The 16,286-nt window shown below is 43.2% G+C and overlaps 2 protein-coding genes across 11 annotated transcripts in view; both read left to right on the forward strand.

Annotated features, from left to right (window-relative positions):
• The window catches only part of WDR47 (WD repeat domain 47), a 51,544-nt gene extending 46,102 nt beyond the window's left edge, over nucleotides 1–5,442 (forward strand). For 3 of the 5 annotated variants that reach the window (XM_026448561.1, XM_026448562.1, XM_023196253.1), the window contains 2 exons: nucleotides 1,101–1,319; nucleotides 4,080–5,442. In XM_026448561.1, coding sequence (XP_026304346.1) covers nucleotides 1,101–1,319; nucleotides 4,080–4,222 — 362 coding nt within the window. In that variant the 3' untranslated portion in view covers nucleotides 4,223–5,442. The remainder of the gene's footprint in view (nucleotides 1–1,100; nucleotides 1,320–4,079) is intronic. The other 2 variants (XM_026448563.1, XM_026448564.1) reach the window with 1 other exon arrangement.
• A 7,111-nt stretch (nucleotides 5,443–12,553) lies between these two features.
• CLCC1 (chloride channel CLIC like 1) overlaps nucleotides 12,554–16,286 on the forward strand; it is a 33,227-nt gene continuing 29,494 nt past the window's right edge. For 3 of the 6 annotated variants that reach the window (XM_023196240.1, XM_023196239.1, XM_023196244.1), the window contains exon 1: nucleotides 12,554–12,682. The gene's annotated coding sequence lies outside the window, so the exon portion shown is untranslated. Of the gene's footprint in view, nucleotides 12,701–16,286 lie in introns of all 6 variants that reach the window. The other 3 variants (XM_023196243.1, XM_023196242.1, XM_023196241.1) reach the window with 3 other exon arrangements.

Genomic DNA, 16,286 nt, shown 5'->3' on the forward strand with positions numbered 1-16,286 from the left:
TAATAGCCCTCTTCTCTTTCAATATTTCAAGAAAAGATTATTCTTTATTACATATAAATGTATGTGTTTGCCTGTGTATACATACATACATACATACATACTCTTATTTATACTGTTTATTGTTTTTCAAGATCTAACTTGTGTCCCATGTTTTTGTGAAGTCTTCCTAGACCACTTTGGTCTAGAGCAGTGTTACTCAAACTTCTTTTTTTTTTTTAATTAATTTATTTTTTTGAGACAAGGTCTCACTCTGTCTCAAAAAAATTTGTCAATTTTTTTTTGAGATGGAGTCTCACTTTGTTGCCCAGGCTGGAGTGCAGTGGCACGATCTCAGCTCACTGCAACCTCCGCCTCCCAGGTTGAAGCAATTCTCCTGCCTCAGCATCCTGAGTAGCTGGGATTACAGGCATGCGCCACTACGCCTGGCTAATTTTTGTATTTTTAGTAGAGATGGGGTTTCACCATGTTGGTCAGGCTGGTCTCGATCTCCTGACCTTGTGATCCACCCGCCTCAGCCTCCCAAAGTGCTGGATTACAGGTGTGAGCCACCGCGCCCGGCCTATTTATTTATTTTATTTCTGGGAGACGTGGATTCAAGTTGCCCTGAATATATGCCCCCAAGAGCTTATTTTCTGTTCACAGTTCCTACTGGCAGTAATCATGTGTTGCTTTAGTACATTTCCTATACTGTTGTCCTAAAATAAAATACATTTTATTACTGAATTTCTTTTCTCTTTAACTAGACTCTTAGCTAGGTATAGGAGCATTTCTAGACACTCAGTAGTGAAAACACTGGATTGAGAAAAGTGGTTTCTGTAGCATGGCTCATCTATTGCACTATAGGTGATGCTGTTCCACACAGTTCTCTCAAATGACAAAAAATGGACTTTCTCGTTTCTTACAAAATCTTGTTTAGGCCTTGGGCCTTAAAAGGACACAAGTGTTCATTGGTTAACTGTTAATTTGGATTTTTTCATAGCTGAACAGTATTGACAAACTACATTAAATCGTTAGTATATGGCTCAGTGAACATAATTAGCTGTGTTGCCATTTGGGTATATTGATTTTCCATATTTAAACTTTCATTCCTCCCACTACAGGCAGTGCAGTGGCATCTGTAGCTGTAGATCCCAGTGGTCGTCTCTTAGCCACAGGTCAAGAAGATTCTAGCTGCATGTTGTATGACATAAGAGGAGGAAGAATGGTACAAAGTTACCATCCTCATTCCAGTGATGTTCGCTCTGTTCGATTCTCCCCGGGAGCTCACTACTTGCTAACAGGCTCTTATGATATGAAAATAAAGGTGACAGACCTACAAGGTGATTGAAATCAACTTCTCTGTTTTTAATCTTTCCTGTTCTATTTTGGACCTTTGTTTTTTTTGTTAGTGTGATGTGGTTGTATATAATCAACCACAACCACTGATTATATAATCAATTATAATTCAATTGATTATATAATTAATTATATAATCAATTATAATTATATAATATTTTCAATCATTTTATGGTATTCAGATTCTGAGACTGTATTAAGATATATAATAGCAAATTATTAAATAAGCAGTGAATAGTCTTGTTAGGTTTTGGTTTTGTTTTTATAGAGGCAGGGGCTCACTATGTTGCCCAGGCTGGACTCGAACTCCTGGGCTCAAGTGATCCACCTGCCTTCGTCTCCCAAAGTGCTGGGATTACAGGCATGAGCCACCGCACCGAGCCTGTTTTTGTTTTTGAGACAGGGTCGCGCTCTGTTGCCCAGGGTGGAGTTAAGTGGCGTGATCTTAGCTCACTGTAGCCTCTATCTCCCCTGCTCAAGTGATCCTCCCACCTCAGCCCTGCAAGTAGCTAGGACTACAGGTACATGCCACCACACCTGGCTAATATTTGTGTCTTTCATAGAGACAAAGTTTTGCCGTGTTGTGCAGGCTGGTCTCGAATTTCTGAACCCAAGCCATCTGCCTGCATTGGCCTCCCAGAGTGCTGGGATTATAGGCATGAGCCACCACGCCCAACCTTATTGTTAGTTTTTGATTTCTTTTTTGAGGCAGGGTCTCACTCTTTCACCCAGGCTGGAATGCAGTGGCATGATTACTGCTCACTATACCCTTGACCTCCTGGGTTCAAGCGATCCTTCTGCCTCAGCCTCCAAGTAGCTGGAACTACATCTGTGCAGCACCATGGATGGCAAATTTTAAAAATTTTTTTGTAAAGATGGGATCTTGCCATATTGCCCAGGCTGGTCTTGAACTCCAGGCCTCAAGTGATCCTCCTGCCTCCACTTAAGATATTTTTTAAAATCAACATGTATTTATAATGACTCATTCTGAGATAAATGATGGATTTATGTACTCTTATTAGCTTCTACATTAAATAATTAGCATACAATCTGTAATTAGGTCTTAGTATCTAGTTTTATTTTTAAATATTCATCAAGCAAATATTGTATATCAATTAGGGACTGACAGATGAGAATAAAACAGTTAATTCCCTCCCTGATGGAGCTTATATGAGTTCAATGAAAAGTAAACCAATAAACAATGTAATTTTAGGTATTAGTGCTGTTTAAAAAAATTAGCATGGTAGGGAGATAGTAGCTAGGGTGAATAGGGAAAGATATCTATTATCTATCTACCTATCTATCTATCTATCTATCTATCTATCTATCTATCTATCTATCTATCTATTTTGAGATGGAGTCTTGTTCTGTCGCCCAGGCTGGAGTGCAGCGGTACATCTCGGCTCACTGCAGGGGGAAGGCTATTTTAAATAGGATCACTGGAGTAGGTCTCTCCAGGGAAATGCCATTTGCACAGAGACCAGAATGATGAGGAGGAACAAGCCAGGCCAGGACCCTAGGAGAAGAGCATAGCAAGTATAAAGATGCTGAAGTAGGAACCAGCTTAGCATGTTCATGACACTACAAGAAGCCAATGTGGCCGGAACTTAGTGAACTAAGAGAGAGAGACACAGAAGAATAAATGGCAGGGTTTTATAGACATTTTTAAAGGGCTTTATTTTGAATAGCAGTTATAGGTTAACAGCAAAATTGAGAGATACAGAGATTTCCCATATACTCCTGACTCACACATGCATAGCCTGCCCCCCCCTCCCCCCGCATTATCAGTATCCCCCTCCAGAGTGGTACATTTATTATAGTTGGTGGGCTATAAGCATTTTAAAAGTATAATGTGAAGCCTTTGGAAGATTTTAAATGGGAGTGATAGGAGCTGAATTATGTTTTTAGAGAATTTGGAGTTCTGTAGAGAGTAGATTGTAAGGGGGGCAAGAGTAGAAATATAAATGTCAGTGAGGAGGCTGTTGGAATAGTTCAGGTGAGATGATGGTGGCTTGGACTAGGGTGGTGGAGGTGGAGGTAGTAAGAAATGACTAAATTTGAGATATATTTTATTTGGATTCGATTTAGGGAGTGAGGGGAAGAGGATTCAATGATGATTCCTAGGTTTTTGTCATGAGCAACCAGATGGTGCCATTGAGATAAGGGAGACAGATGAGGGGAGGAACAGGTTTAGGCAAGAAAACCGAGTTTAGTTTTAGACAAGTTTAACTTAGGATGACTATCAGGCAATCAAGTGAGATGTTGAATGACTATTTGGATACTAGTCTGGAGCTTAAGTGAGAACTCAAGATTGGAGATAAAATATGTATGAATTGTAAATATATAAATGGCCATGTTGCTAGATGAAATTTTGTAGGAAGTTAGGTACAGAGAGAACAGAAGAAATCTGAGGGTTGACTCCTGAGATTCACCAAGCTTTAAATCAAGAAGAAAAGGGAAACTGGCAAAAGATGGAGTGGCACTGAAATCAGGGAGAAATCAAGTTGAGAGAATTTCAAAGAGAGAGAGAGCAACTTGTCAAATGTTGCTGTGTGGGTATGTTACCAAATACTAATAGCATAATTAGGTAGTTAGTAATTTATCCCTGTGTAAACCTTTCAATGTATTATATTAATGTAGTTTAAGATTTTTTATACTGTAATATCTTAAAGTAACAGGAAGTCTATAAAATCTGTACCTATTCTTATTTTGCATTGTAAATCAACATCTCTTTTCTAATTTAGGGGACCTCACCAAGCAGCTTCCTATCATGGTGGTGGGGGAGCACAAGGACAAAGTGATTCAGTGCAGATGGCACACCCAGGATCTTTCCTTCCTGTCATCCTCTGCAGATAGAACTGTCACCCTCTGGACTTACAATGGGTAGAGCACATCCCATGTCAGTCTATGCAGCAAAAGCACAGAGACTTAAGACTACTGAGTTGTGAAAATTACAAATCTGAAGAACGTAGTGTCCAGGAAAGTGGTTTAGCACGAAGAGGCCCCTTATTACCATGTATCCCACTGATAGGAGGTGTTGGGTGGTGTTATTCCGCAGTGCTTTCAGTCTTCCATGTGAGCTCGTGCTGCTGTGACCTGCTATATGTAGTCTCGTTGCCAAAGTCTGCAGAAGAGCTCTTCCGTTGTTGGTGTGCACTCCAAGTCAAGGTGGACAATGTGTTTACAGTTTAGTATTAAATGCATTCCTTGGTCTTTGCCTAAATAACAGTTTTATATGCACATTGCAATGGAATTATACTTCAACTATATTATTAAATGTAATGCAACCAAGTTCCTCCCAGATTAAACTTCCCAGGTGTTCAGAATTACTTTTGCTCTTCTCATGATCCCATATTGTATTATCACTTGTCTTCTAGAGGTCAGAATTCCATAATATACGTCACTCAAAAGTTACATGGTTGCTTTCACTTAAGGATCATTATGGAGTTTAAAAATGAATGAAAAACTGCTTCTTCACTATGTGGTATAGGCCCTTTCTTTTTTCTTAAACCCAGGGATATGATTATTTTGTCATATAATTTTGTTTCAGGCTAAAAGGTAAATGTGTTTGCTTCAGAAACTTGTTAACTTCGTTTTTTGAATGCAACAGGATACCTCCCTTCCAAACTGAACCATAGAAGCAGAGCAGCAGCAGTTATGTGATGCAACACTTGATGGGGCAGTAAATTTACTGGCTAGCAGTTTTCTCCTTAAAAATTAAAATCCTTGCCATAGACCATAGCATGGCTTGAAATGCTATGTCTGCATGATAATTTAAAATGGAAGATTTAAAGTTTGCACTCCAAAAGCTTATTTGGATTTTTTTCTTGCACTGTTTTGTGTAATGCAGAATAATGATTTTATTTCTACAGCTTTGTAGATTCTAACATTTATGTATTTTTATTTTCATATTGTACAGTAATTTTACTTTAAATTATTTAAATAGGCTATTTTATTTATTTCAAATGCAGTTGTATTAGTTCTCATTATTGAACTGTCTGTGCACTGTATGTAGCAAGCATTTTTCATCTGTTGTATACAAGTGGAAAGGGTATTAGAAGTGTAACTGTGCTATTATTTCAATAAAGACCTCTTGACACCTAAAACTGTTTCTGTTCCTCAGAGTCTTTGGCTTTCAAAAGAATGTTATTTTTTCAGTTTACTGGGAGAAAGTGAGGTCCAATGGATGAAGCCCATAATCAGTTTCTTAGATTCTTTCTAAAGTTCTTCTACTAATTTGCTTTTTAATCCTTGGCAACTGTATAACTTAACAAAAAAATAATTTTTCTAGAAATGGGGTCTTGCTTTGTCCAGGTTGGTCTTGAACTCTTGGCCTCAAGTGATTCTCTTGAGTCAACCTCCTGAAGTGTTGGGATTACGAGCGTGAGGCATTATGCCTGGCCTGTATAACTTTTGTGTGTCTTCTGTCTCTTTTATCCAAGATTTAGAGAACTTTCTATCCTTAATATATTGTGAAAGTTGACTAATAAAAGCCTAACAATATGTATAAATTCGAACTCAAGAGTATGAATATGTCAAATTAGGTAATCACCCAACAGGTTCACCATGCCCTCTGCCTAGATAGAGCCAATTTATTCAAGACATGGGAATTGCGATAGAGAAAGAGTTATTCATGCAGAGCCAGCTGTGCAGAAGACTGGAGTTTTATTATCACTCAAATCACTCTCCCTGAGCATTCTGGGATCAGAGTTTTTAAGCATAATTTGGTGGGTGGGGTTCACTCCTAATGAATTGCGAGTGCTGATGAGTTGGGTTGGAGATGAAATCATGGGGAGTCAAAGTTGTCTTCTTGAGTCAGTTCCTGGGTGGGGGCCACAAGATGAGATGAGCCAGTTTATTGATATAACTGGTGCCAGCTGATCCATCAAGTGCAGGGTCTGGGAAATATCTCAATCTCTGATCTTAGGTTTTACAGTAATGATGTTATCCCCAGGAGCAATGTGGGGAGGGTCAGAATCTTATAGCCTCCAGGTGTATGACTCCTAAACTGTAATGTCTAATCTTGCGGCTAATTTGTTATTCCTACAAAGGAGGCAGTCTAGTCCCCAGGCAAGAAGGGGGTTTGTTTTGGGAAAGAGCTATCACTTTTTTTTTTTTGAGACAGAGTCTCGCTCTGTCACCCAGACTGGAGTGCAGTGGCAGTGGTGTGATCTTGGCTCACTGCAACCTCTATCTCCAGCGATTCTCCTCCTCAGCCTCCCAAGTAGCTGGGATTACAGGTGCACACCACCACACCCAGCTAATTTTTGTATTTTCAGTAGAGACGGGGTTTCGCCATGTTGGCCAGGCTGGTCTTGAACTCCTGACCTCAAGGGATCTGCTCACTTGGCCTCCCTAAGTGCTGGGATTACAGGCCTGAGCCACCAAAGTTAGTTTGGCCTACGACCAGGAACGAACAAGGACAGCTTGGAAGCAAGATGGAGTTGGGGAGATCAGATCTCTTTCATTCAGTTACAATTTTGCAATTTCAACTTAGGAAGAAATAAAATACAGCTAGCTTGTGGGTATTCAATAGGTACACAAATTTTCTACCTTTCAGGCATGCAGAAGGGAATTCTGCTAAAAGTAGGCCACAATCTCTTCTTTTTTAATTTTTGACATGAAGTCTCTCGCTCTTGTCCCCAGGCTGGAGTGCAGTGGCATGACATTGGCTCACTGCAACCTCCGCCTCCCAGGTTCAAGCGATTGTCCTGCCTCAGCCTCCCTAGTAGCTGGGATTACAGGTGCCAGCCACCATGCCTGGCTAATTTTTATATTTTTAGTAGAGACAGAGTTTCACCATGTTAGCCAGGCTGGTCTCGAACTCTTGACCTCAGGTGATCCACCCACCTCAGCCTCTCAAAGTGCTGGGATTACAGGCATGAACCACCATGCCTGGCCCAGTCTCTTCTTTAGTTTACTTTCATGTTGAATTTCACACATTTTAGATATTAGATAAGTTGTGTTAAGTTTCAAATTAGGAAAATAAGCTATTTCTCAGAGACCAGTTCAAGTTCCTGGTTAAAAATATTCATAAAATTGTGTATTCCACCTTCATCATTCTCAGGGAGAAAAGATTCTCCTGGACATTAGGTATGGAATTCATGTCTTTTACTGCAGTACATTAGATAATAAGCACCAAGGCTGGGTGTGGTGGCTCATGCCTGTAATCCCAAGACTTTGGGAGGCTGAGGCGGGTGGATCACTTGAGGTCAGGAGTTCGAGACCTGCCTGGCCAACATGGTGAGGACTAAGCTCCAATTTTTTTTTTTTTTTAAATCTTGCCTAAATTCCTATCTAAGGGGTCTGGGGAGTCGTGCCTTACAAACCATGAATTCTCATCAGATGGGTTTTATTTAATCCTGTATATCATGACTTACTTTCCAATCTGACTATGGCATAACAGGAAAATTAAAATGTTTTACCCCAAAATACATTTTCTTGCCATACCTTGAAATTGCCCTGCAAAGTCTTTGGTGGGAAAAATGCACATCCTATAAAGAATCCCTTTTCCCCTTTGTTTTCCTTCCTTTCTAGATCCAGGAGGTAATTGATTTGTTTTTTCTAAGACCAGCCCAGCGGGCGCAAAAGAACCAGCAGGTAGGCAAGTGTAGGAGCAAAACTGCAAGTTTATTTTTGGTCACCTAAGGTGTGGGGGAGAAGTCTGTCGGCCTCTGGCAAGGGAGGCCCGGCAGAGTCCCCCGGTGGGGCTCTCGGACGGACTTCCCACAGTCCCGACATCCCAACAGGAGTGGGGCTGTGAGAAGGCCGCGTGGCTCAATGGCCAAGAGCGGCTTTTCTAGGAGTGGGAGGGCAATAGGCAGGGCACGGGCGTGTCCGGGGCGTTCCGCAGGTGCGACCAGGTAAATCTCGGTCTCTTTGGATTGACGTCACCTGGCGCATGCCCAGTTGATCTGCACCTTCCCGGGAGCCGGCGCCCGGGAAGAGTTGGTGGTGAAGAAGAACCCGGAAGTGCGCCATCCTGCCTCCGTTTGTCCAAACAGTAATCAACTTAGAACCAGGCACCTTTTTAATTTCTGTAAGAAACATTTTACAACCTGCTTTCTCTGAAGTCTTTTATCTGAGCGCTTCCTCTGCACAATAAAACTCCGTCTCCACAATCCTTTATCTTAACCTGAGCATTTCCTTTGATCCCAGGTCTTCAGATAAACTCAACCAATTGTCAACCAGAAAATGTTTAAATTTACCTATAGCCTGGAAGCCCCCGGCTTTGAGTTCTCCCAGCTTTCTAAGTCAAACCAATGTATTTGTTAAATGTATTTGATTAATGTCTCATGCCTTCCTAAAATACATAAAACTAATCTGTACCCTGACCACCTTGGGCACGTGTTCTCACGACCCCTGAGGGCTGTATCACAGGCCATGGTCACTCATATTTGGCTCAGAATAAATCTCTTCAAATATTTTAGAGTTTAACTCTTTTTGTCGACAATGGTACAACCCCGTCTCTAAAAAAAAAAAAAAAATTAGCCGGGTGTGGTGGCGTGTGCCTGTAATCTCAGCTACTGGAGAGGCTGAGGCAGGAGAATCGCTTGAATGCGGGAGGTAGAGGTTGCAGTGAGTCAAGATTGTGCCACTGCACTCCAGCCTGGGCGACACAGCAAGACTCCCTCTCAAAATAATAAGCACCAGAAATTGTTATATTTGCTTCAATAAATAGTTGGTTACATATGTTATTTTTTGTTTGTCTCCACATGTCTTCTGCATGGGGGTGACAAGGTTCTTTGAGGTTCACATAAAAGGGAAAATGAGAGGACTGAAGTATCTATACTCTCAGGGTCCATCTCATTTGGGAGTGCAAGGAAGGGGAGTTGGGGTGGATGAGTGCAGAGGTTCTTAATTATTCCCAGGGAGGACTTTTAGAGGTCTGCTCCAATTTTATTTGTGTGTGTGTGTGTGTGTGTTTGCCTCATCAAGTTGAGAGATTATTTCTATTTTTAAAATGTTTAATTTTTAAATTTATTGCATCGTGTTGTATTGACAAAGTTTTGCTCACTATAGCCTAGAACTCCTGGGCTCAAATGATCCTCCTACCTCACTCAGCCTCCCAAGTAGCTAGGACTACAGGCACATGCCACGATGTGGGGCTAATGTTTTATAGAGATGGGGGTCTCACTATGTTACCTAGGCTGGTCTCAAACTCCTGGCCTCTTAACAATCCTCCCACCTTGGCCACCCAAAAAGCTAGCATTACAGGCATGAGACACCACACCTGCCCCCAAATTTTATTTTTAAAATGTTTATTTTTTCAAAATTGTAATGTCGACAGAGTCAAACTCTGTAAAATATTGGAAGAGATTTATTCTGAGCCAAATGTGAGTGACCATGGCCCATGACACAGCCTCAGGAGATCCTGAGAAGATGTGCCCAAGGTGTTTGGGCCACAGCATGGTTTTATATACATTTTAGGGAGCATAAGACATCAATCAATACATGTTAAATGTACATTGGTTCAGTCCAGAAAGATGGGACAACACAGAGGTGGGGGTAGGGGGATGGACTTGCTGTCACATTGGTATCTTATTGCTACAAAGTGTATTAGTGTTAAGGTCTCTGTTTTTTTTTTTTTCTCCTGAGATGGAGTCTCGCTCTGTCACTCAGGCTGGAGTGCAATGGCATGACCTCAGCTCACTGCAACACCCACCTCCCAGGTTCAAGCGATTCTCCTGCCTCAGCCTCCCAAGTAGCTGGCATTACAGAGACCCACCACTATGCCTGGCTAATTTTTGTGATTTTACTAGAGACAGGGTTTCACCATGTTGGCCAGGCTGGTCTTGAACTCCTGATCTTAAGTGATTCACCCACCTTGGCCTCCCAAAGGGCTGAGATTACAGGCATGAGCCACTACACCCGGCCTGAGGTTTACTTTAGAATGCCCTTGGCTGACAGAATGGGTCTATTTAGTTGGTTGGGGGGCTTAGAATTTTATTTTTGTTTTACAGTAAGAAGCCAAGGGACACAACAGAGTGAAAAGGCAACCCACTAAGAGGGAGAAGACGGGGCCAGGCGTGGTGGCTCATGCCTATAATCCCAACCCTTTGGAAGGCTGTGGCAGGAGGATCACTTGAGCCCAGGAGTTTGACACCAGCCTGGGCAATACAGGGAGACCCTGTCTCTAAAAAAAATTAAAAGAAAAGAAATAGTGGGAGAAGATATTTGCAAATCCTATCTGATAAGATGGTTAATATCCAGAATATACAGGGAACTAAAATACAACAAAAACCCACTAAAAAAATGGGCAAAGCCAGAAGTTCAAGGCTGCAGTGGGCCATGATCATGACACTGCACTTCAGCCTGGGTGACAAAGTGAGACCCTGTCTCTTAAAAAAACAAAACAAAACAAATGGGTAAAGGACTTGAATAGACATTTCTCCAACGAAGATATACAAATGGCATGGCTGATAAGCACATGAAAAGATGCTCAACATCACTGGTCATTAGCAAAAGGCAAATCAAGACCACAGTGAGATACCTCACACCTATTAAGATGGCTACTATACAAAAATAAAAAGATGTCAGCAGAGATGTAGGGAAATTGGAACTTTTGTGCACTCTTGGTGGGAATGTAAAATGATGCAGCCACTATGGAAAAGAGAATGGCAGTTGCGCTGGGCACAGTGGCTCATGCCTGTAATCCCAGCACTTTGGGAGGTCGAGGTGGGTGGATCACGAGGTCAGGAGTTCGAGACCAGCCTGGTCAACATAGGGAGACCCCCATCTCTACTAAAAACACAAAAATTAGCCGGGCACGGTGGTGCATGCCTGTAGTCCCAGCCACTCAGGAGACTGAAGCAGGAGAATCGCTCGAACTCAGGAGGCAGAGGTTGTGGTGAGCCGAGATCGCACCACTGCACTCCAGCCTGGGCAACAAGAGTGAAACTCCATCTCAAAAACAAAACAAACAAACAAGAGTATGGCAGTTCCTCAAAAAATTAAAAATAGAATTACTACATAATCCAGCAATTCCACTTCTGTATATATTCCTCAGGAGTTGAAAGCAACAGATATTTGAACATCTGTGTATATACCCAAAAGGGTTAAAAAACAGATATTTATATATCCACGTTTATAGTATTATTTCACGGTAGACAAAAGTGGAAACAACCTGTTATCCATTAACAGATGACTGAATGAACTGGCATATACATAAAGTGGAATATTATTCAGCCTTGAAAGAAATTCTGACACATGGATGAACCTTGAGGACATTATGCTAAGTGAAATCAGTTACAAAAAGACAAATGCTGTATGAATCTTTATATGAAACACCTAGAGTAGTCAAATTCATAGAGACAGAAAGTATGGCAGTTGCTGGGAAGAAGGGAGGGGAAGAATGAGGAGTTACCATTTACTGGGTACAGAGTTTCAGTTTTGCAAGATGAGTGCTGGAGACGGATGGTGGTAATGGTTGCACAACAATGTGAATATCTAATGCCACTGAATTGTACCTTTAAAAGGTTAAGATGGTAAAATTTACCATCTTACAGTTTTACCATCTTTACAGTTTCTCGAGATTGCAAGGCCAGCAGTTAAAGACAAAAACAAAACTTCACTATTTCCAATTGCCCCACAGTGTGCAGACCTTTCCCTTGTCCTGCCCTGAGTAGAACTACAGTTGTCATCCGTGATTCTCCCTTTAAAAAATTAAGCTTGTGGCCAGTCGCGGTGGCTTATACCTGTAATCCCAGCACTTTGGGAGGCCGAGGCGTGCGGATCACCTGAGGTCAGGAGTTCGAGAACAGCCTGGCCAACACGGTGAAACCCCGTCTCTGCTAAAAATACAAATTAGCTGGGTGTGGGCGTGTGCGCTTGTAGTCCCAGCTGCTCGGGAGGCTAAGACAGGAGAATTGCTTGAACTCGGGAGGCGGAGGTTGCAGTGAGCCGACATCGCGCCACGGCACTCCAGCCTGGGCAACACAGACTCTGCCTCAAAAAAAAAATCATGCTTGCGTTTCATGGCGAATGTTACACATTCAAACTTATCAAATATATTAATAGTAAGAAAATATGTTTTCTATCCGTTGTATATATTTGAGTTCCAGGCGAGATTTCCTTCGCAGAAAGAGTTCCGCAGATGAAAAGGAAAAGAAAAGCCGTGGCCAAACTAACCCGCGCGCTGAGGCCGGTCCTGCTACTAGCCCCGCCCAATCAACGAGGCCAATCAGCGGCCCGCAATGGGGGAGGGACACGCAGCCGCCAGCCGAGTAAGTCGATGAGGAGGCCCCGGAAGCACGCTGAAACGCTGGGCGGCGGCAAGCTGTGCGACGTCTTCGGCGGCCGGCCTGGGCAGGTGTCTTCCTCGAGAGGCAGGCAGGGGATCCCGGACGTGAGTCCGTGCAGTTGGGTGTGTTGTGCGGCGGGTGGGGCGGGGCGTTACGCCCCGGCGGGTACCGCGGACTCGCGGCGCGGACGCCGGGGAGGCCGCAGGGGCGACCCGGGGCGGGAACCGTGCTCGCTGTGCTGCGTCGGCTCCGGCTTGTGGGTGCCTCGGGCTCCTCCCTCGGCTCCCGCGCCGGCGGCTGCCTGTCCGCCGTGGTTGTGCGCATTCCGGGGAGGTGCTGGGCCCAGAGAGCGGCCTACGGAGAAGGCACAGCGAGTGCATAAGCGAGACCGGGGCTCAGGTTGAATTATGTTAGCTTTGGTTATCTCTGAAAACTTTAAGCATAATTTGAATAAATACTGTCAACAGAATAGCTCGGATTTAGTTGTAGTTAATTTTCTAAAACTTCAAATTTGTGAATTAACACAGTTAACAACAAAAAAGGACACAAAACAACCTCCAAATCGATTTTTTTTTTTTTTTTTGAGACGGAGTCTTGCTGTGTCACCCAGGCTGGAGTGCAGTGGCGCTCTCTCCGCTCATTGCAACCTCAGCCTCCCGGGTTCCAGCGATTCTCCTGCCTCAGCCGCCTGAGTAGCTGGGACCACAGGTGCGCGCCACCACGCCCGGCTAATTTGTAAATTTTATTTGTAGAGAAGGGGTCTCCTTGTGTTGCCCAGGCTTGTCTCTAACTCCTGGGCTCAAGGGATCTTCCCATCTTGGCCTCCCAAAGTGCTGGGATTACAGGCATGAGCCATCGCGCTTGACTTCAAATCTGATTTGAGTGTAAAAAGTTAGAGACACCATAAGCTGTAGGTTTATAACTAGGTGGTGAAAAACAATTCAGGTTTTCTTTATGATAGTGATTATGAAGTGTTCTTCCCAGACTAGCTTTATCGTCATCTGGGAAATTGTTCAAAATGCAGATTGGCAAGTTTGAGAGCCGTGGTTCCAAGAAACTACAGAATCACACGAACTAAATTGCAACCTCCCGACTTATGCCCTGGTACTTCTAGCCTAATACAGGATTTGACTCTACTAATCCAAGTTAGTCTTGCCTTTCCCATTACTCATGTGCATTCGTTAAAACCAAAGACTTTCTTTTGTGCCCATTTGTACTCACTGGCTGACCGTCTGCACGGAGATCTGTGTTTCCTGGTCTAGTAGCTACTATAACTTACTATATATATTTTATATAGTAAAATATATAACTTTTCGTTCTAACAGGTCCTCTCCACTCTAAGACCCTATCCTCTCAGAGAAGCCCCTGAGAGCCTGTTAGTGCTTTTGCCCTGGAGAGGCAGTTTTGGTAGAGCCAGTCTGGGTTCTGCCACTTACTAGCCTAGTGGTCTTGGGCAAGTTACTTTGTGTGATCTGTAAAATGAAGATAAGTGAGGATAAGAGTACTACTTCCACTAGTTTTGTGAGGATTAAATTAATGTAACAGTGCTTGGCACATAGTAACAAAATATTCGCTTTTTTATTTTTTTTTGTAAGACGGAGTTTTGCTCTTGTTGCCCAGGCTGGAGTGCAGTGGCAGTGGCACGGTCTCGGCTTACCGCAGCCTGCACTCCCCGGGTTCAAGCGATTCTCCTGCCCCAGCCTCCCGAGTAGCTGGGGTTACAGGCATGCGCCACCACGCCATGCTACTTTTGTTTTTAGTAGAGACGGGGTTTCTCCATATTGGTCAGGCTGGGCTGGAACTCCCAACCTCAGGTGATCCTCCCGCCTTGGCCTCCCAAGGTGCTGGGATTACAGGCGTGACCCACCGTGCCCGGCCTTTAGCTACTATTATATATATTATAATTTAAAAATTATTAGTACCGAAGCCTGAGACAGGAGAGAAATGGTAAAACTAGTAGGGACTGCGGGAGAGAGAGAGAAATATCCCCTGACAAGTACTGGAATGACATAGGTGCTACCATTAAACGAAACCAGCTAGGATGGTTACTTTTGATTAACACTTTTACTACTCAGGAGTGTGGCTTGTTAGAAGTGGAGAATCTCAGACCTACCTCAGATTTACTGAATCAGAATCCTTTTTTTTTTTTTTTTAACAAGCTCTCCAGCAGGTTTAGATGCAGCTTTGTTTGGAGGAAGTGTGAGATTCGTTTTAGGATTTCTCAAGGAGTTCGAGCCTTGGATCAGTGACCATGGGGAATCTGGCAGGAGGGCTTGAATTTCTAGCTGATTCTTCTATTCTGTCTTACCCTCTGGTCTTCCATGATTTCTACATTGCTAATCTCTATCCCTGGAGAAATCTATGGAACTGCTGGTTATTATTGGAGAAAGTAACATAGTTGCCAGTAGTATGACTTTGTGGATGTCACAGTCGAAACTCAGCTGCCTGGCTGGCACCGTGGCTTACCTGTAATCCCAGCACTTTGGGAAGACAAGGCAGGGGGCGGGGGGGATCTTTTGAGTTCAGGAGTTCGGGACTCAAAAGTCCCGGCCTGGGCAACATAGCGAGACTGCCCAGCCTGGGCAACATAGCGAGACCCTGTCTCTATGAAAAAGAAGAAAAAACTCTCAACTGCTTGACAGGCTTCTCATTCACTTCCCTTTGTATAATGCCTCCTGTAGTACTTTTTTTCTGCTTCAAATCTCCATTTCCCCCATCTTAACCTCCTCACATATAGTGTTAGAAATGCAAATTACTCTTAGTAATTTCTCTGTCCACTTGATATCATATTATTATATGAAATCTGTCAGCTTCTCTTTTTACTTTAGAAATTTTGTCTTCATCCCTCTTCATTTCTATTTATGGAGTGCATAACCTCATTGCCTATGAAGAACCCTTCCTGTAACCTTGATTTCATGCACTCCCATCTTGGAGCCTGTCTCCAGTTTACACACTCCCTTTGTCACCTACTTCTTTTTTTTTTTTTTTTTTTTTTGAGACGGAGTCTCGCTCTGTCACCCAGGCTGGAGTGCAGTGGCCGGATCTCAGCTCACTGCAAGCTCCGCCTCCCGGGTTCACACCATTCTCCTGCCTCAGCCTCCCGAGTAGCTGGGACTACAGGCGCCCGCCACCTCGCCCGGCTAGTTTTTTTGTATTTTTTAGTAGAGACGGGGTTTCACCGTGTTAGCCAGGATGGTCTCGATCTCCTGACCTTGTGATCCGCCCGTCTCGGCCTCCCAAAGTGCTGGGATTACAGGCTTGAGCCACCGCGCCCGGCCTGTCACCTACTTCCTAACCACTTAGAGAATTAGGCTTCTCGCTGTCATTCTCTGAAAGGTCATAAATGGCCAACTAATTAACCAATCTAATGGCTTTTTTCCAGACTTTATTCCTCTCCACTTCTCTGAAGTATTGAACATGCTTGATACCTCTTTCTTCAAATTAAGCCCCTCTTTGGTTTTTGCCCATTGCATTTTTTGGCTTGCCCTCTATTGCCCTTATTAGCCTTCACTCTCCTCTCTGGTATTTGCTTCTTCCATGACTTTCTTCCTTAGCTGAACTCGTAGTTTTTTCCAATACAGTATACAGTTATTCAGTATTTCTAAGTATCTCCAGAGCATAACAGCGATTTTAGTGGTTTTTTTTTTTTTAATTGAGTCAAGGTCTTGCTTTGTCACCCGTGCTGGAGAGCGGTGGCATGATCACGGC

Source organism: Piliocolobus tephrosceles, chromosome 1 (assembly GCF_002776525.5).
Source record: "Piliocolobus tephrosceles isolate RC106 chromosome 1, ASM277652v3, whole genome shotgun sequence".
NCBI classification, from domain to species: Eukaryota; Metazoa; Chordata; class Mammalia; order Primates; family Cercopithecidae; genus Piliocolobus; species Piliocolobus tephrosceles.